The 21,715-nt window shown below is 45.0% G+C and overlaps 1 protein-coding gene across 5 annotated transcripts in view; it reads left to right on the forward strand.

Annotated features, from left to right (window-relative positions):
- LOC119963079 (collagen alpha-1(XXV) chain) overlaps positions 1-21,715 on the forward strand; it is an 816,994-nt gene that overhangs the window by 602,352 nt on the left and 192,927 nt on the right. For 4 of the 5 annotated variants that reach the window (XM_038791653.1, XM_038791655.1, XM_038791654.1 and 1 more), the window contains exons 7-10: positions 8,182-8,259; positions 8,553-8,660; positions 9,039-9,074; positions 12,205-12,231. In XM_038791653.1, coding sequence (XP_038647581.1) covers positions 8,182-8,259; positions 8,553-8,660; positions 9,039-9,074; positions 12,205-12,231 — 249 coding nt within the window. The remainder of the gene's footprint in view (positions 1-8,181; positions 8,260-8,552; positions 8,661-9,038; positions 9,075-12,204; positions 12,232-21,715) is intronic. The other variant, XM_038791652.1, reaches the window with a different exon arrangement.

A 21,715-nucleotide genomic window follows, 5' to 3' on the forward strand; every position in this document is an offset into this window, starting at 1 on the left:
CATGCAAACCCCGTTCAGTGGATGGGTATGAACGGGCTGCCAGCAGAAAGACAAGAGTTGACATAAACTGAGGAGCACCAGAGCTTGTCTTACAGCGAGATATCACTCTCCTTGGATATTGACCCATTGACAGTGCCAAGACAGGCCCATCACCCTGGGGTGATGTTACACAGATCCTTGGAGGGTGGATCCTTGGTTGGGGATGGGGGGGCATGGTGTGGGGGATGCGGGAAATGGGGAGATGGGATTGGAGGAGTGGGAAGGAAGAAGGAGGGAAATGAGGGAGGGGAAGGAGGGAAACAGCGAGTGTGAATGGGGGAGGGTGGATTTGGGCAAGAAGGTAAATGGGGGGGTGGGATGGGGGTAAAGGTTGTTTAGCTGATGGAGAAAGCCACATCCTATGAGAATCTGGTGAGGATAAGGGACTCCCTGATCCTCCGTGCCTCTGGATCCTTGCGACCGCTTGTCCTCCACCCTCCAGCTCCTCCTGCGAGTCCTCCCCAGGCTCGTCCTCCATCTCCCATTGGACCGCCTCCTCCTCAGACAAAGCCGCATGTCCCTCTTCCTCCTCCTCCAGCATCTCGCCCCGCTGCTCTGCCAGGTTGTAGAGGGCACAGGAGAGTACCACAAAGCCGGGGACCCTTTGGAAGGTGTTCCAGGAATTGGAACCACATTTTGAGCAGTCCGATGCACCGCTCAGTGACATGACAGGTGGCAACCTGGGCCTCATTATATCAGGTCTCAGCCTCAGTCTCCGAATCCGCAATGGCATCATCAGCCAGGGCCTCAGCGCTTACCCCTTGTCCCCAAAGAGACAACCCATCATCCTGGGCTGGTCCTCGAAGACGCCGGGCATCTCCAAGTGTCCCAAGGTGTAGCTGTCATGCACAGTCCCATGGAAGCTTGCACACATGTGCATGACACTCAGGCAGTAGTCACACACAATCTGAACATTCAGGGACTAGATCCCTGCCTGTTAATAGAGGGCACATATCAGACTAACCATTAAACAAGGAGGAAACATCAACGTCCCATATTGATACCAATAGAAAGCTGAATTTGTTTCCCCTCGCCAACCCAAACTTCTCCTCCAGCACTCTCATACTCAGAAAGCTCCACTCTATAAACATATCCCCCATCCTCCCAATCCCTGCTCTCCGCCATATCCGGAACCCCCCCCATCCACATTTCCCAGGGCAAATCGGTGATTATTACAGATTGGGGACCAGACCGTGCTGGTGGGAACGGCTGAGGTGCAGTTACCAACGCCCCAAACTGGTGCCCTTGCATGAAACCGCCTCTATACACTCCCATGCCGACCCCTCCCCCACCACCCACTTCCTGATCATGGCTATATTCGCCGCCCAGTAATAGTTACTAAAATTTGGCAGCGCCAGCCCGCCCTCTCCGCAACTCCTTACCCGCAGGGTCTTGCCCGCCGAAACAAAGCCAGATATCACTTTGTTGACCCATTTAAAAAAGGACCGCGGAATAAAGATGGGGAGACATTGAAACACGAACAGGAATCTCGGGCGGACCGTCATCTTCACCATTTGCACCCGCCCAGCTAATGACTACGGGAGCGCGTTCCATCTCCGAAAATCGTCCTTCATTTGGTCTACTAGCCGGGCCAGATATAATTTATGCAGCCGGTCCCATTCCCGCGCCTAGGTACCTAAAGCTTCCCCCTACTAATCTAAACGGCAGCTCCCCCAATCGCCTCTCCTGTCCCTTCGCCTGGACCGCAAACATCTCACTTTTCCCCATATTTAGCTTATACCCCGAAAACCGTCCAAATTCCCCTAGAATCCTCATGATTTCTTCCATCCCCTCTAATGGGTCCGATACATACAGAAGCAGGTCATCTGCAGAGAGCGAGACTCCCTCCCCCCCCCCCCCCCCCCCCCCCGGGAACCAGCCCCTTCCAGCCCCTTGAGGCTCTCAGAGCAATTGCCAGCGGCTCTGTAGCTAGCGCGAACAACAGTGGGGAGAGAGGGCATCCCTGTCTCATCCCCCGATGAATCTAAAATAGTCCAATGTTGTCCTATTTGTCCATACGCTTGCCACAGGAGCCTGATACAGCAACCTGACCCAGTCAATAAAGCCCTGCTCAAATCCGAACCGTCCCAGTCCTCCCACAGATGATCCCATTCTACCCGATCAAAAGCCTTTTCTACATCCATTGCGCATCAAGATCATATTTAACAACCTTCTTACGTTGGCCACCAACTGCCTACCCAGAACAAACCCTGTCTGGTCCTCTCCAATAACGTCCGGAATACAATCCTCAATCCTGGAGGACAAAATTTTGGCCAACAGTTTGGCGTCCACATTCAACATGGATATCGGCCTGTCGGACTCACACAGCTCTGGGTTCCTGTCCCGCTTCAGAAACAGTAAAATTGTGGCCTGTGACATCGTCGGGGGCAGCACCCCTCTTTCCCTTGCCTCATTTAATATCCTCATCAACACTGGCCCCAATATACCAGAGAACGTTTTATAAAACTGCACTGGGTCCCCGTCCGGCCCAGGGGCTTTACCCGCCTGCATGGCCTTCAGGCCCTCCACTATCTCTTCCAACCCGATCGGGGGCCCCAGCCCTTCTACCAGCTCCCCGTCCACGTTTGGGAACTTCAGCCCTCCCAAGAAGTGCCTCATCCCCTCCGGCCCCGTAGGGGGTTCCGACCTATTCAGCCTACTGTAGAAATCTCTAAACGCCTTATGCACCCCTACTGAATGTCCAACCAGGTTCCCATCTCCGTCATTTACTTTCCCTATCTCCCTGGCTGTCTCCTCCTTTCTAAGCTGCTGTGAAAGCATTCTGCTGGCCTTCTCTCCATGCTCATAGATCGCCCCCCTCGCCTTTCTCAGCTGCTCAACCAACCTCCCTGTGGTTAATAAGCCAAATTCTGCCTGTAGCCTCCGCCATTCCCTTAAAAGCCTTGCCTCTGGGGTCTCCGCATACCTCCTATCAATCTGTAGTATCTCCTTAACCAGTCGGTCTGTCTCTGCCCTGTCCACCTTCTCCCTATGGGCCCATATCGCGATCAGCTCCCCTCTGACCAAAGCCACCTTCCCAGACTTCCCAGACCACCACTGCTGAAATTTCCCCCATGCCATTGAGCTGCAGGTAGCTCTGAATACATTTCCTCAGCCGCTTGCGTACCCCTTCGTCAGCCAAAAGTCCCACATCTAACCTCCAGTGGGGGCGCTAGTTACTGTCTTTACTAACCTGCAGGTCAACCCAGTGCAAAGCATGGTCTGAGATTGTGATCACCGAGTACCCCGTGTCCACCACCCCTGCCAGTAAGGCCCTGCTCAAAATGAAGAAATCGATCCAGGAGTACACTTTATGTACGTGTGAGTAAAAGGAGAACTCCTTCACCCTCGGCTGCCCAAATCTCCATGGATCCACACCCCCCCCATCCCAATCTTCTCCATGAATCCTTTTAGTTCCTTTGTCATTGCTGGCACCCTGCCCATTTCCGTGCTTGACCGGTCCAAGCCAGAGTCAATAACTGTGTTGAAGTCCCCTCCTATGAGCAACCTTCCAGGTCCAGGTCTGTTATCTTCCCCAGCACCCTCTTTATAAACTCCACCTCATCCCAATTTGGCGGATCCACATTTACTAATACCACCTGCACCCCCTCCAGTTTCCCACTGACCATAATGTACCGACCTCCCACATCCGAGACTATTCTACCCATCTCAAACACCACCCGCTTAGTGATCAGGATCGCGACCCCTCTAGTCTTTGAATCCAGTCCTGAGTGAATGACCTGACTAACCCAGCCTTTCCTCAATCTAATCTGGGCAGTTACTGTAAGGTGCGTCTCCGCAACATTACCACATCCGCCTTCAGTCCACTAAGATGCTCAAACACACATGCCCTCTTGACCGGCCCATTTAACCCTCGAAATTCCAGGTGATCAGCCTAGTTGGGGTCCTCATTGACCCCCCCCCCCCCCCCCCCCCCCCCCGCCACTTCGGCGATGAGCCATCCGCTTTTTTGGGCCTGCTCCATGCTCCGCGCCTCCACCGGCCCGCCCCCAGGAAGCCTCCACCCCCAACCTCCTCTCTGTCCCTTGGCCCATGTCCTTCCCTCGTCAGCAGAACATTTCCCCCCCTCCGGTAACAACACTCTGTAACCCAACCCCTTTGATAAATCGAACATATGCACACCCCCCACTGCGCTTCCGTGAGCTAGTCCGCCCAGCTAGCTTGGTGGCCCCCATCCCTGGCCGCCGGATAGTCTCCCACCTATTGTTCCCTCCCCCACCCCTCCACCGCTCATACAAACATACTCCAACATCAAACAATCCCAACACAATTGCCTGACAGAAAAACACCAAAATCTAAACAAGCACACCTCCATCCCCCAACAGTGCAAATGAAAACCTTAACTCACTCAGTTCTGCCACTGGTCCCAAATCAATGCAAAAGGCATTACAAGCAGCTTCCACAAAACAAAAAACGAGAAACTTTTTTTTTTAAAGAACAGAGAAACAAAAAGAGAAAAAAACATGAACGTTGCAGCAAAGTTCAAAAGTTCTCAGTCCACCACCAGTCCTTTCCATTTCACGTCCTCAGGCGACTCGAAATAAAAGTGTTGTTCCTCGTACGTGATCCAGAGACGGGCCGGATACAACAGTCCAAACTTCACCTTTTTCTTAAAAACGATCGACCTAATCTGGTTGAAGCCTGCTCTTCTCCTGGCCACCTCCACACTCAGGACTTGGTAGAACCATAGGATACTGTTGTCCCACTTACAGCTCTGTGTCTGCTTGGCCCACTGTAAAATGCGCTCCTTATCCAAGTACCTGTGGAATCTCACCACCATTGCCCTCGGGGGGGTCTCCCGTTCGTGTCTTCCTCTTGAGTGCTCTGTGAGCCCTGTCCAACTTCAAGGGCTGGGAGAATGCCCCATCCCCCAGCAGCTTCTCAAACATATCTGCGATGTATGCCCACAGTCTGCTCCTTCGGACCCCTCCGAGAGCCCAACAATTCTCAAGTTCTGCCGGTCCTCCACCTTCTCCAGGAGTTTCTTCTGCTGGTCTCTCAGCATTCCCACCTCCAACGCCACCGCAGTTTGATGTTCCTCCCGCTCAGCCAGTGCCTTCTCCACCTTCTGGATCACCCGATCTTGGGCGTCCAATCTAAACTCCAGCCGCTCAATCGACTCTTTTATCGGTTCCAAGCAGTCCAGTTTCTGCTTAGCAAAGCCTTCCTGAATAACTTGCATCAGCTGCTCCGTTGACCACTGGGTCGACAAACCAGAGGTCCGGTCCTCCGCCCTGCTGTCTCCCGCTGCAGCTTCAGCCCAAGCCTTCTCTGTCTTTCTGTTTCTGCCTTTACAAGCACTTCTAGTCCTTCTCTCCATGCGCTGATGTGGGAATCCAGTACACAATTGCCTCTGTCTTCAGTTTTCCAGTTCAAGTCCGGTAGAAAATCGGGGGAAAAGGTCCAAAAGTCCGACCGGAGCAGGAGCCACCAAATGTGCAACTTACTCCTTCACAGCCATCTCCGAGGTCATGGGGTTCCTGTCATTGTATGGCGGCACCCCGTTATGTCACAATGGGGGGCGCGTAGACAATCGTGCGTGAAAATTTCACTGGCATAAAAGCCGTTTTGGGATTCCCTTACGCACTCTGCTCTGCCATTCCCTCCTGCCAAAAAGGGGGGTAGAAAATCTCTTTCGGTCATCTGAAATCAAAAGTAAGTAATAGTGGCAGAAGAGAAGTTCCCTCTCCAAACACCTCTAGTGCCTTGAGAAGCAGAATTGACATCTTGATTTGAATATGACTTCAGTGTCTGAAGAAGAGTCGTATCTGACTTGAGACATTGGGCTGGATTCCTTGGTACCCCAGCCGGGTGGTTTTCGGCGACATGCCATTTGCTGGTGGCTGGATTCTCTACTCCCGCCACTTGTCAATGGGATTTCTCATCGGAATCACCCACCATGCCGGGAAACCCGCAAATGGGGGATGTACTGCAGGTGAGAACAGAGAATCCCAACAGCTGGAGAATTCCGGCCATTAACTTGGTTTCTCTCTCCACAGATGCTGCCAGATATCCTGAGTATATCCAATTTTGTTTCAGATTTCAAGCATTCGCAGTATTTTAAGCTTTGATTATCCTTAGTGCTCTGGCTGATTGCTTCACCAAAGATGACTGAAAGCCTCCAAAGAGCAACCAGAGCAACTGTCTCACCTTCCAGTCTTTAAGAGCAGTGTGGATCCACTTGAGGGAAAATAAGAGATTCAGGAGAGGGGGACAGGGTAAAGGGTGAACAAAGATAAGTGAAACTGACCGGATTTTAATTCAGCCAGGAAAAGAAAAAGGGAAACTAGATACAAAATTAATTCAAATGCAGTTAACGAATCAAGAGAATGTGTATAAATTACATGATTTTAATTTAAGCAGATGATGAAGGTTTCTGCATTCAAATAAATTTTAATTAATGTGGCATGAAGAGGAATGTCGTACTATTCCACTTCTGATTCATGAAGCAGCCGTGGTCTTAATAAAATGACTCTTTTTATTAACTATACATGATTTGGTTTTGAACAAAGCTTTCTCTGAAACATTAAAATAAAATAATCCTATTCAGTTGGTTGACCGTTTGATACCAATACATCTTTGATACCGGGATCTAAGGGTTAAATTCATTCAATGTAATATTTTATTCATTGTTTGATTAAGCACAGAATTAGTATGCTGGACTAATGTCTGACTGAATGCATCGCTATAAATCATAATGGTTTTGTATGTGGAATCCATGGAAATCTACCAATTAATAGACACACTAAGGTGTGCAATTTTACATTGCTGGTTATCAGACCAGCAAAATTATATGACCTGGTATAAAAGAGGGACTTCCTAAATAGGCACCTCTATGGGGAGATAAATAGTGACTATTTTTGACATCACTGCACCTATGAAACACACTTTTTGGTTGGATTTTCTGCATCACCAAGAATCTTAGTGACAGGGTCTAGGACAGGATTGGGCAAACTTTTCCGTGCAAGGGCCACATTCAGAAATTCACAATTTTAAAGGGCCGCATAGTATATTAAGTAAAATAATTACTTCACCCGGTTATGATTCTGGGCGCCTCATATAGAACACAGAACATAGAACAATGCAGCACAGAACAGGCCCTTCGGCCCTTGATGTTGTGCCTAGCAATGGTCACCCTACTCAAGTCAACGTATCCACCCTATACCAGTAAGTAACCCAACAGCCCCCCCATTAACCTTAAAAAAAAATTTTTTTTTTAAATTAAAAAATTATTTTTTTTTTTAATGACTTGGTGGGCCGCATAAAGACCTTCGGCCCGTGGGCCGTAGTTTGCCCACCCCTGGTCTAGGACTTTCCGAATGATATTAAATGTGTCAAAGTAATACTAATGTTGTAGTATTGATGTGTCTTAGAGCAGGGCTTTCTGCTCATTTCACCACATCCTGCAGCATTACACTTTCTTCTTCAGTTGCTTCTAAGAGGCCCCAAATTCAAATTTTAGTGAGCAAAAAGAAGGCATGAGTTGTCTTCCTCATGTGCATTTAAAGAAAACAGAATTTTTTTAAGGATCCTCTTCCTGTTATAGGCATCCATTGTCTCTTATGGTTCTAGGTCTTCTGCCATTACCACCAAGAATTCACTGGTTCTGCAAATGGCCATGGTTCATAACCCTGAAAATGGGACCTTTACCCAGACCTGGAGTGATTTGCAAAAGGGCAGAGTTGACCGAGGCCTCAAAAGGCTCTGCTACCCTGTTAACAGTGGCAATGGGAAAATTTAGCTAATCATGTTACCATTAATTTCCAGATTTTTGGCATTTGAATTTGGAGATAAATGAATAGAAAGCTAGACAGAAAGAAAGAAAGAAAGGTTGATATCAAACAGCTGAACATTTAGTCCATTTGATGACAGACAGATGGATCAAGCTTTGGATTATCAATCCCACCAGTTTCTGCTTCCTTTGCTTATATTATTGTGTTCATATATTGGTATTGATAGGGCATGGATTTCATAGCCAAAAGCCTGAACTGTATGTAGTTGATAGAAATGTTAACTTGCTGCTCTTAACTGTTTCTCCTCCTTCTTTTGAAACCTTCCCTTGCCACTCCTTCACCTTTCTGACCTCTGACCTCCAAACTTTGACTTTCCTTGCCTGATCAGATGGCGTTTCCTTACCCAAGAGTCAATCATGGGTTCCTGTCGGCTGATCAGCAGTTTATTAAGCGACGTCTCATGAAGGTAGTGCTAGTACTTGTAGAATTCTTCTTTGCATTCTTTACTGTAAATATTACTCTTACTTTTCCTTGATTTTCCTTACTTGCGTTACAATTTGAAGTAATTACATATTTGCTGTTGACTTAATTTTCTGTGTCATTGCTCAAAGGAATTTTAATTTAATTGTAATTAGTTTTCATTGATCATAAAATCTAAAAATGGTCTCCCTAGAGACTTTGTCATTGAAAGTAAAAATAACCAAACTGGCTATCTCATGCACGTTATTTTTATTCACATACGTTTTCACCAATCTACAGGGTGATCAAGGACAAGCTGGGCCACCTGGGCCTCCTGGTCCCCCAGGTCCACGGGGTCCTCCAGGTGACACAGGAAAGGATGGTCCTCGAGGAATGCCAGGAGCACCTGTAAGAATTCACCAGATTAATTTCAGTACTTTATATTGTGGTTTCCTTTTAATGTGGTAAAGGCATTGCACCATGAAGCAGGAGGACATGGGCTCAATGCAGCCACTGGGAGATGTCCCACAGTGATCCTCTCTTGAGATGAAGGAAGGGAAATTCACAGACTGTCTCTGTGGCTCTTTTGTGCAGCCCTTAACATCTCATTGCAGAGCAGCATTGAGCGTTCTTCCATGGCCCAGTGAGATTCAATAAAGAAAGAGGGGGAACATGTGTCAGATCTGACAAAAAACGCCAATGATAGACATCAAATTTTCAATATATTTACTTATCAAATATAAATATTAGTGAAGTTTACTAAACACATTCATATTTTGGTTTTAGGGTGAAATAGGATCAAGAGGTGAAATAGGATTAACGGTGAGTGAAATACTTATCTTGTTTCATATTGATCGAATAAGATGTTTCAGGTCATGGGAAGCGGGTCAGGGAAATTTTCCCTGTTTATAATGGATGAATTTGGTGACTTTTTGCTTGATAATGTTTGGGATATATATTTGGGAGAATCGCCGGGCCGGGCGCGAATCGTGCGACGCCGCCCTGACGCCAGTCCGTTGATTCTCCGGAGAGGGGAGAATCGGCGCCATTGGCGCCGGCGCAGCTCCGGTCAGGGGCCACTCTACGCGACCCCCCCAGGTGATTCTCAGCCCGGGATGGGCCAAGTGGCCGCATAAAAAACCCGAGTCCCGCCAGCGCCTTCCACATGTGGTCTTACCCGGCGGGACCTCGGCATGCATCCATCCGGGGGGGCGACCTGGTGGGGGATTGGAGGGGGGGTCTGACCCCTGGGGAGGCTCCGTTGTGGCCTGGCCCGCAATCGGGGCCTACTGATTGGCGGGCCGGCCTCTTGGGCTGCGGGCCTCTTTTGCTCCGCGCCAGCCCCTATAGCCCTACGTCATGTTGCGCTGGGGCCAGCACAGAGAAGACCCGTGGCGCCCATCTGATGCCGGTATCAGCAGCTGGAGCGGCTTGGGTCACTCCAGTGCCGTGCTGGCCCCCTGTAGGGGTCAGAATCGCTGCTCTTGGGGGCATGCTGAAGCCTCAGGATCACAGAATCCTGCCCAGGATTCCACCCCACCCAATCTCTGGAGATTAAGGGCACAATTCTCCTCCCCCCACGCCGGGTGGGAGAATAGCGGGAGGGCCTCCCGACATTTTTCACGCCCTCCCGCTATTCTCCCCCCCCCGACGCCCGACCCACGGCATGAATCGCCGCTCGCCGTTTTTTACGGCGAGCGGCGATTCTCCTGGGCCGAGCAGCCGGGCGTTCACGCCCGTTTCAACACGGCAGCAAACACACCTGCTCGCAGCTGTCGTGAAACAGGTGCCAGATGCCCGTTTGGGGCATCTGTGGGCCCGATTGGCACGGCAGTACCACGGCGATAGGGATAGGGCAGGGGCCTGGGTAGGGTGCTCTTTCAAAAGTGTAAGTGCAGACTCAATGGGCTGAATGGCTTCCTTTTGCACTGTAGGGATTCTATGATTCCATCAGGGACAGATACAGTCAGTTCAATGCTAGTGCTAGTGGTTCATCCCAATGCATTGCAAAAACATTTTGCAGATATCCTACCATGTCTATGGCCTTGAATTTTTCAATGATTGACAGCAAAAGCACTGCTGAACTGGCTAGGCAAGAAGCAGAGTGTCAAATTTTCTGTCCCCATATCCCAAGCAGGACCATTCTATTCCTGTGTTTTAAGAGCAACTGATATTCTAGGGCAGCACGGTGGCCTAGTGGTTAGCACAACCGCCTCACGACGCTGAGGTCCCAGGTTCGATCCCGGCTCTGGGTCACTGTCCGTGTGGAGTTTGCACATTCTCCCCGTGTCTGCGTGGGTTTCGCCCCCACAACCCAAAAATGTGCAGAGTAGGTGGATTGGCCACGCTAAATTGCCCCTTAATTGGAAAAAATAATTGGGTAATCTAAATTTTAAAAAAAAAGAGCAACTGATATTCAGCTACCATGGGGCTGCATTCAGTGATTTAGCTGAAAACTGAATTCCACCCATAGCAATTTGATGGCTGTTACATGTTTGAGCGGGACACCACCATAAGTCTCGATGCTGTTTTCTTTTGAAATGTTAGCCTCTACCTAAGCTTTCCCCAAGTACACATTGTTGCGATATTGAAAGTGTTTCACCTTTGTTCTATTACTTTTACTGAGTATTGATGCCATTGTCTGAGACTGAGTAGCACCAGGGCAATCCAGTGTGACCCAGAAAGTGAGAGATTTCCTTTCGGAAATGATGGTGTGCTGTTCCGAAAGGGACTGTGCCAGCTATCAATTGAAAGTGCAGCTGGTTCCATCGGTCATTCCCCCTGCAGCTGATCACTCTTTTTGCTTTCTAACAGCATCATTTCCAATATTTCATAAAATCACCTCAACGCCCATTAAAGTCTGACACTGAATTGACAGCCCTTGAAGGAACCGGCATGAAAAAGAGAGTTGCCAAATGCACCAGGTGTTCACCTTGGAACTTGGCTACTTCTGTAACGTTAGTGTTGCAATATAACTCTCTTACTTTAGCCTGAAACAGATGTCCACTTATGGAGGCACCTTCATCAGCCTTTTGAGGGAATTACATTGAGTAACGACATGTTTTTGATTTCTTTATCCCACGTAGCAAGCCGTGATTTTTAAAGAAAGGAAATAAACGGCCACGGCATTACCCTTCAGGAGCCAAGGAAGGATTATTTCTCTCCTCCTAGGTTGTCTGTAGAATTTTGCAACCACACAATCATATTTCCAACTCCTGCATAACAATATGTATTCAGAAGAATCAGGCTGCTTATGCTATCTCCCTTCAACCTTTTTATTCCCATGCAAATGTGAGATTCTGTAGTATGTGCAGCAGGTGTATGGTGCTTATTAGACCACAGGGTGCTGTTTTCATGAGGCTCGTGAATTCTTTCTGCTGGAAACAGCAAAATTAATGAAAGCAAGCTCATTCAGGATCTGGTAAAATGGTTAGTTCTATCAAACTTGAGAGGAAAGCAACTGCATTCAGTTGGAGGCCTTTTTGAGTACAATTAGAAATCAACAACCTTCTTAGATAACTGGCCGATGCAAATTTACTGTATCTAATTTATACTCGAGTCGTAACTGAGACTGACATATGTTACTGTTTGACCAAATATCTTCCATGCTCACCTCATTAACAAAAAAAATACGCAAAGGTTTATTCAGCACTTTGACAAACAAGAATGCAGTGTCGCAAGCTGCAACTGGAATGGATTAGACATCTTTGGTGAGCGTGTCACTGAGTTGAATTCCAATGGGTGAAGTTATAACCAAAATCACTGGCATTATTCGCAGGACAAATAGTTTTTCTCCTTAGAATGAATATAATATTTTGGTTCCTGTGTCTTTAACATTTTAAGCAGCATAAGAGGTTACATTGAACCACTTACGTGGTTAGATTTTGAAGATTGATCATTTATGCTGTTATCACGATGACAGTAACACCTTAATGTGCCTTTGTTTTTCTAGGGACCGCAGGGGCCACCAGGACAAAAGGTACAATACTGTTATACCAATATGGATGAGAAAGCAAACTGTTCATTTCCAACATTTGACCCAGACTCTAAAGGAAATAGGCTACTCTAGTTCAGAAATTAGTATATAGTCATGTCTGCAACCTACACAAGATAACGCGGTATTGTATGGTATATAACATGCTTAATTTCTCCATTATATGAAGTTGGAAGTTAAAATATTTGGGCAGGTTTAAGTTTTTCTTCAGGACACGAATGTTAAAAGCAATGCTTTCTTAAAAAAAAAATAAAGTTACTGGTCTTCCCATTTCAATGTTGGCAAAACTCTGGAATTTAAATTTGAAACATGTACAGAGGATACAGTTTCTACTTCAACCCACACTAAGCTTAATTGATCACTGCCATATGATTGATACTGAGCAAAACTTTCTATGTGTCGCTGATGAATGGATTTGGTTTTGCTGTGATCACTGAGCCGCTGGTCTTTTCCTGTTTCTGAGGTAACTTGATGACAGACTTCCTGGACCTTCTGTCAGCACCTTTTACAGTTATCAGAATCGGCTGCCAGTTTTTCTTTTTTGATAAACTCAACACACGATTTATGAGATTTCTTCATTACCACATCGTAAAGAACGTCAGTTGTATATTCTTACCTTACTGCCAACCACCAATCATTGGAAGCTTGCCTCTGAAACCCTTCCATAAAAACAAAAGAAGTTTTGAAAGAAAAAGTATTCATCGCCCTGTTCCAGGTTTATTTTTCCCTTTTTTGGCTGCAGAAAATGTTTCAAGCAAACATAGCTTTAAAAGAATTTACAGAAAGTCTTAACTAAAATGTTGATCGCCTCTCTCCCCATAAGCCACCAAAACAAATGTGTGTGAGATTCCATGATTCATTGAGATACTGTTTCCTTTATGTTAAAAAAATTAGAATGGGTTTTTAAAAGACTGAGTCCATAGTTTCGAGATCTTGGAAAATAATGAGTCAGAAATGATGCAATCTTGATGTCAGCATTGCAAGAATGCCGGGTGGAGGAAGATGTGTAGGATATGTTAACATTGTATTTAATTTGCCAGTGAAGTTGGTTACTTCAGTTGAGCTGTTACATGAAGTAAAATCAATGATTGTGGAGAGGTAAAACTGAAGAGAAATAATCAAAAATAAAGAGAGCGTTAGAAAAATGAGCAACACTCTCAAAAGTCCCTTCTGCAAGAAATATTGGCAGAGGAGACTGGAAATCATTCAGAAAGCTATTCAAATAAAATGGAAAGATTGGATGCGTCAGTGAATTGAGATAAACAACAAGTGCCGTTATAAATTGAAAAATCTATCTTTTAATGTTTCAAAGCGATTGGATCGAAACACAAATTTATTGCTATGCTCATGAGCCAAACAGCTAAGCTTTGGTTCAGATATTACTGACTCCACTTAACCCTATTGTGACCAACATTGATCTCAACCCTAGGCAGCATGTTCTCTGGCCTCCCCTGCCCCTGTGAAATGTGCACTTTGACAGGGTTTTATGTAGATGCATCTACATTTCTTTGTATATCCTATTTGAATTTCTGGAGAATTTCCAAACATCTTTTTATTCGTGCTAAATCTCATCAAATCTAGCTTTGGGTGGTTTTTGCTGAACCAATAAAGTTGGATAGTTAGCTTCAATGTAATTTAGGTTCAGTATTTTAAGGTCCATTTATTAGCATGGCTGTTTAAAAACAAAAAACTAAAATTTACTGTTAAATATCTGAATGTAATTTTTGTTAATTGAGATGCAATAAATTGTCCCAACAAATCATTCATTAGCAAAATCTAATACAGTGCTCCAGAACAGTGATTCTCAAACTATCTGATGTGGCGGACCGGCAGTTTTTTTTTTCAACGTGCCAGGGACCAGCAGTCTCTCGTGGCGTTGAATATCACTACTGTCTCTTTCTTTTCTGGAAACACTCCACGTACCGGCAGACGATGGCTCGCGTACTGGCACCGGTACGCGTACCACACTTTGAGTACCACTGCTCTAGAACATGTGACAGTCATGGGCGGGATTCTCCAGTCCACCAGCCATGTTTTCCTAGACAGCGCACCCTCGCCAGCAGCAGGATTCTCTGTTGCTGCCACCTGCCAATGGGATTTCCCATTGTGGCCACCCCATGCTGCCGGGAATCCCAGGGGCAAGGGTGCACTGCCAGTGCAACGGAGAATCCTGCTGGCAGAGAATCCCCAAAATTACCTAATGTGATTAAATGACAATCTCACTCTTAAACATACTGAAAATTAGATGCATAGCTTGCAAATTAACATTTTAAATCTTAGTAAATCTCTTCCAATGACAGCAGTTAGAATTTGACATGCTGATGTGGCAAATAAAGTAATCAGTCACAGAAATAGCAACATAGGATGAGGCTCTGCAGCCCATCCAACCTATGTTGGTGCTAAATCTTAAGCTGGAGCCATCCACTCTGATTCACTCCCCTTTTTACTATATCCTTTTATATTCCACCATGTCAAATAATTCTCCAGGTTCCTGGTTGAACCATGTTATGGTCTTGGTCTCAACAGTCGCTCGTAGTCAAGCATTCTCTTTTCTAATTTTCTTCCTTATTAATATTTCTTATTACTTGACCTTTATTATCCTAGTGATTTACCCTCATATGATATCATATTTTCTTTTTGAGGAACTTTTAGAATCTCAAATTTAAAGCACTTTGTGCCTCTAGATCGTTCTGCTCATCTCACAAAGTGTCACCTTCAGCAGGGGCACAGAATGGGTTGTAATGGATGGGCCACTCATTCCACACCTCATCCATTTCCCTTTCTCTTGACTTCAAGCGTAATCATGGTCACCCCTGAGGATGCCATTACTCCCAATTTCAATATGGTGCCTGGATCGACCAATACCAGGTCATGAGCCCTCAGGTATTCCCTGACACATGGAGTCATGAAACAGCTATGCATTTCATTTATCAACTTGGGCTCTGAATATTCCCAAATTACATTTAGTTGTTTGAAGTTCACATACCCTTCTTATCTTTTCATAAAGCAAACTGCTGTCGTATTCAGACCCACCACTCTATACTATATCATATTTTCTCTTTATTCTTTTTATGCAGAAGATGCCAGGTCAGAATGAGTTTTTCCACCTCCCAGCGATCAGCATTTTTATCTTCCCTTGTGTCTCTGATTATAGGCCACACCACCTCCTTTCATGTCTGTTCTATCTTTTGTGAGCATTCTGTATCATTGTATGTTGTATTCATTACCATCGTCTGGGGTTTAACATGCTTTTCATATTGCTATTCCTGCTACAGTAACTTCCACTTCTGGTGTCTTATTCCTAACATTTTCAGCATTCATTTTCTATACCTTTTGTAGGTTTACTTCCTGTTTTGGCACTCAGTGTTTCTGATATATGATAGGTGTGTAAGTTTAACTTAGGAAGCATGCAAAATAAGACAAAAAGCCATCAGAAAACAAGCAAACTGAACAATTAAGTGACAAATCAGCTGTAATAGGAGGTAATGCAATTTGATAGGAAAAATAAAAATACCACCCACAACCACAGCTAAAAAAATTAAGAAACTGAATGGAGTAGAGGAGCAAAGGGGTCTAGGGATATACAGGTGAACAAATCATTTAAAACAGTGTCGCAGGCCAACAAAACAATTTAACATACTAGCAAAGCACTGGGTTTTATTTCCAAGGTGTAGAATTTAAAAGTAATGAAGTTATGTCAAACTTGTATCGGGCCCTGGTCAGGTCATAGAGTATCATGCACTGTTCCGGTGTCCATTCAATAAAGAGGATAATTAAGAAGCACTTGAGGAAGTCTAAAAACAATAGCCAAGGATTGCACCAGATTGGGTGAAAAAAGGAACAAATTGGGTGTTTTCCTTTTTTAAAAATGGGAGACTTTGAGGTGATCTGATAATTGTTTTTAAAATTTTGTATAGCTTGAACAGGGTTGATGCAGAGGGAATGTTTGCACTTGTGGGAGAATCCTTAAATACAAGATAGTCACAAAAATAAGCCATTCAGGAAATGAGGAGAAATTGCTTTACTCAGAGAATGGTTATAATGTGGAATTGGTTATCGTAGAACATACTTAAGGCTTAACTGCTTTCACTAGGAAATTAGAAGAGTACATTAGAAAAAGACTGGGATGAGCTGGATGGAATGGGAAGAGACTTGTATGGAATGTAAACTCCATCACAGATTTGTTGAGCTGAATAGCCTGTTTCTGTGCTACATATTCAACGTAATGCTGTGTAATTTTTTTAAGTTTAGCTTTTGGCTACTTTCTTTTCTTGAATCAATGTCATGCAGCTCCCAGTTTCGTACATTCCATTCCTCTGTATGTCGAGTTAAAATTATTCTGAATAGCTAGGTCAACATTGCACATTTATTGATGTTTATTTAGGTGCAGCCAATACCTCTTCTTTTCATTAAAAGAATACAAATTTATAAAAGTCGCATAATTAAATTCATGCTCGATTGCATGTCTATTATATACACCCTACGTTCTTTTGATAACTTCTTTGATGCAAACGTAAGGAAAGGAAAATGGTTTCAGATTTCCTTGAGAAATGCTCCAAAAACTTGTTACAATAGAAATTGCCTCCAGGGGTCAGGTTGTGCCAAGTATTCACTGTTTCCAAGATATTTCAAGCTGCTTTATAAGGGGATAATTACATTGGGAGGGTTGAGTCTATAGACTTCCAGCTTCCCTGAGTTAATTGGGACCCAGAGCAGTATAGGACGATGGAAAGCCCAGTAAGTTGAGGTGTACTGATATCCAGAGGGGCCTAATGTTAGGAAAGCGGCCAAAGAACGAACATGGATAAAAGGCCCTGCCCAATGCTGAGCAGGTGCCAGATTTCCCAACTGTGAGGGTAGACTGGCACCGGAGATGTGCCTCTAAGGGTGCAGGCATCTGCCTTCCCCATATAAATTAGCTACACGGGATTTAATGCATGACCCCTCAAACTTTGACAGTCAGCATTGGGGAGCACTAGTGAGAACAACATTTACATAACTGTGGAGACTGCAGCCCATCGAGTATCAGGTCCCAGCCTGCCTTGGAAATCAAACCGATCAAAACAGCAGCTCCCTGAACCACATGCAGATTCAAACACATTTGTTTATCCTGCATGACTATTGAAATTGGATGTGCTTTATTACTAAACTGTCAGGAAAACAAGTTACCTACATAACTCATGACATTGCTATGGAGATTTACTTTAAAGATACTATTAAAGTGTCAAAGAGATCAAATGCATGCAACAGTATGAGAATAAAGTAATGTTTTAACACACTATGCTATCAGTCTCCCTGCCACTGTCAAAAAGCACACGGTGTTATGGAGAGATGCATTTCTTCTGCATGCGACCTATCAATATGGCAATCACATAGCTATATAATATGATCATGTACGTGCTTAGAGCGATAAATTCCATCATATCTTTCCAATAGAACTACCTTAAAGTTTTCAAATCCATCCCAATTTGGAAATTACTGGATTTTTAATTCAGTTTTGGAGTTCACCAGTAGATTAGTCAAAAGAAGATTGGTGATATTGAAAAGGAACCCAATGTTTGATGAGAGGAAGTTACTTAATGTTCTTCATTATTTTTTAATCAAACTTCATCAGCAACTTCCTCTCATGAAGAGTTGGAAGTCATTTAGGCAGGAGTTAGCTCACAGATGCAATCTGGTTAGGAAAACAGTGCTGTAACATAAATCTCCATTCCTAGCAAGGCAAAACATAAATGTTGGGGGAGCTTCGTGTTGGAGCACTAATTCCGAGAGTGAAGATCAAATGTAATGCAACGTGTGGCTTCTCCACACGAGAGAGGTCATGCCTGTTGGGCTTGCATGCTTCCTGCAGACCAGTTACAGGAACTATTAGTGACCGTCTGGAAGTGCACCTATTCCTTCAGCAACAGAGATGTAGAGGCCATGCAGACCAAACATGGGGAGGAATAACTTAAAACAAGGAAATTACAAGAAAAAGAATGTTTGAAAAAAAAGTGCTTGGTCAATTTTAATTGTGATAAAATTGCATTTTATTGCTCTAAGTCAGACTACTGCATATTAAGATTTGTGTGGTTTTAAAGTGAGATTGTCAACATCACCTCACACTTCACTGTCTTAAATTCCATCTGCCACTTGTCCCCACACCATGCAACTCTCCGGGCACTCTTCCCCCCACCCCACCAGGTAAGAATCGGGCCACTCTCTGACCCTTTCCCCCCACACAGGTATCTGGGCAATCCTTCCCCTCCATCACCCACCCCCCAACCAGGCAAACATCAGGGCACACACATCCCTCATAGACATTGCCAAACCCCCAACCCCACCACATGTGAGAGGAACCCCATCCAATTGAGCTCCGCAGAGGGCCCATCCCTCGCAGTGCCAGGTTGGCACTGACAGGGTGCCAGTGCTGGGCATGCCCTTCACCATCTGGGGCTATACTTACCTGTGCGCCCCTGGCATGGTCCCCATGACTGGTTTTTGTTTTTGAAAGCCATGAATAATTCATGCTGGCGTGACGTCACGCTGGCTAGGTGGGACCATATGGAGAGGGTAGTAGTTATGGCGTTAAGCCTGCTAATGACATTTTAACTTGTCATAAGCTATGCTAGTCAGGTGCACAATCTTTCTGGGCGTGAACCTGATTGCATCATCGAAAGGGGATGGGGGAGATCACATCTTGCCGCCACAAATCCTGTTTTTGACCACTCACGATATTTAGCGGCCATTCTGAGATTTTCGCCCGCAGTTAGCGCGCCAGCTAAATCACAGCCATTGTATTTGACCTGGTTCTCACTTGAAGAATTCACCTGACATGCATCTTTTTTCCTTTGTTTCATCTGCCTCATCATCTAAGGTAACCTGGTTTTGGTCCCCCTCCACCTTTCCCCTTGTTAGAATGTACCTAGCCTCCTGAAACATCTCCTCCTTAAAAATCATGAGTTCCGTTATAGTTTTTCCTGTCAGTCTTTGGTTCCATCTTACCCGGCCAGACCTTTCCTCATTCCATTGAAAGTGTTCTAACAATCTGGGAGAATTTAGTTCTGCTTTAGATTTCTCTCTGGCTATTTGGAGGCTGATGGATTCCCTCCAGTGGCGCTATCATGCCCTTTTTGCTTCTTGACATGGACAAAGTGGATTATGTCTTTGCTGTCTCAAGGACATTCCTTCTTTCCACTGCTATGTCTTCCCTAATCAGCACTGCCACTGCACCCAGCTTTTTTCCTTCCCTGACTTTTTGAACACTGCCTACCATTGAATTTCAAGCACCCAGATCTCACCTTCTTAAGTCGCATTTCAATTATTACTTCTGTTTCGTATTCTCACACAGATATTTATGCTTGTAACTCATCAATTTTATTCCTCATACTTTGTACGTTTACAAACATGTATTGTAAACCTGCATTCCTCGTGGTCCTTCCGAGCCTGCTATTATCCAATATAAAACTATTTGCTTCTCTAGAACTGTCCATCACTCTCATTTTATGCAATTATTCCTCTTTTCTACTTCGAGATGCTCGTGCATGCCGCTTTGCCAATTTAATTTAAGTACCCTAACACCCCACACTAGTAAAGCTCCCATGAGGCCATTGGGCCTAATTTATGGATATGCGGCCTGTCCCTTTTGAATAGGTGCCCCACCCCTGAACTGGATCCTTTACTGCAAGAATCTGAAGCCCTCCTCACATCGTGCACCGTGACTCAAACCCTGTATTGATCCTCCCTATTTGTAAATTTCTGTTCCACTGTCACACAATAGGAGTAATGCAGAGGTTATCACCCTCAAGGTCTTACTTTTTAGCTTCCTCCCAGCTCCTCAAAATCTGACTGTGGAACCTCAGTACCTGCCCTCTCTATGGCGTTCGTACCAATATGTACCACAACATCTCGCTCACTCCCTTCCGCCTAGAGAATATTCTGCTCCCTTTCCATGATTTCCTTTACACTTTACCAGAGAGGCAATACACCACATGGGACTCACGATGGTGGTTATATAGGGAGTATTGAATTTCCCCTAGTTCGTGTGTTATTTTAACAAAAAGTAATTTGCAGGTTGAAATGTACTTGGAGCTCTGACAATCCAGAAGGTGCATAATTTTTAAATTATAAGTCAACCACAATAAGAATTTATCTGCGTTGAGAAAATGCAAAATATTATATCAATATAAATCCTTGTTTTTGGAAAAATAATGGTGAATGACTTCATTGCTCTTCTTGCAAGGCATAGCTTTGGGACACGTCTCTCAATAAATTAAGTTGTGTGACCCAGTTATCCTCATTATGGCTGATAATATGTAATGGAATATTAAAGCCACCTGCAGCCCCACCGGAGCCAGGGATATCCCTCAAACTCCCATTGTGCTTTGTATCTGTGAAGAGGGAGGAGAATGTGACAAGGCCCACTTCCTCAAGCCAGCTGAAGAGTTGCATGGACAGAGACCTGAGAGTAGATCTCTCACAGATCTCGCAGCTGAAAACCAGAACAAGAGAAACTAAAGTAAAAGAGTAATGAGTAGTAGGCCCTCAGATAAGTAATAGAGTTCTCAATATGGCCTGATTGACATCCTTCCATCTGTGAGAGATGATGGGAATGCAGCCTCAGAAGCTGGTGAGGTCAGATGAGATTAGCTGCTGTACTTGTTTTGATGGCTGAACAAGCTGCTTCTGGAAAAGCAAAGTCTGCCACACATGACGTTGTCCCGTGCTCGTGTTGTGGGATAACCACTGCTGATGCCTTGTTTGCCAGGCTGGCATCTGCTGTAGAGCTTCTGAAACCACACGTCATGATGGTGACAAATCCCTGCCCACAACTGGTGTCGCCATTTACATCGATCGTCAGCTAGAGTTTCCCATTTGCCATGTTTGATGTTGAGGGCGTTCATTGTCTCTTTTGACAGCATTCCTGGAATCGGAGATTTGTTGGTTTCTTGACATAGGCTACTTCCTCATATGGGGGATGTGCCCATCTTCTATCCTGTGCATATGCCCAAATCAGTGAAACTCTCTTTGCTTGTTTAACGTTAGCTTTCCTGGCATGCTTCCCCTAGAAAGCACTGCTTCATTGGTGACATTGTCTTTCCATGTGATGCTGAGGATGAGTCTAGATACCAGAGTTGGATGTCATTGAGTGTTTCTTTCTTAGTAAATAAAGGTATTCAGGCTTTGCTATCAGACAGCAACTTTCTGACGATACAGGCTTTATGCAGACGGGTCAATTTGTTATTTTCCCCATGCAAGTCTTGTTAATTGGCCAAAGTTAGTGCCTTTCCAGAACATGTACAGAGCTCTTCGTCAGGAGACAGAATGTCTGTCACTGTAGATTCCAGGTAGCAGAATTAACTGAGTGCTTCCAGTGCTTTCTTGTTGAGTTTGATCACAGATGGAGACACAACACCCTGGCACAGAACTCACTTAAGCTGCAAAACAATAAAATATACCTTTCAGGTCAAACCATCAAATGTTTGGACCT

This window comes from Scyliorhinus canicula, chromosome 3 (genome assembly GCF_902713615.1).
Source record: "Scyliorhinus canicula chromosome 3, sScyCan1.1, whole genome shotgun sequence".
Taxonomy (NCBI): Eukaryota; Metazoa; Chordata; class Chondrichthyes; order Carcharhiniformes; family Scyliorhinidae; genus Scyliorhinus; species Scyliorhinus canicula.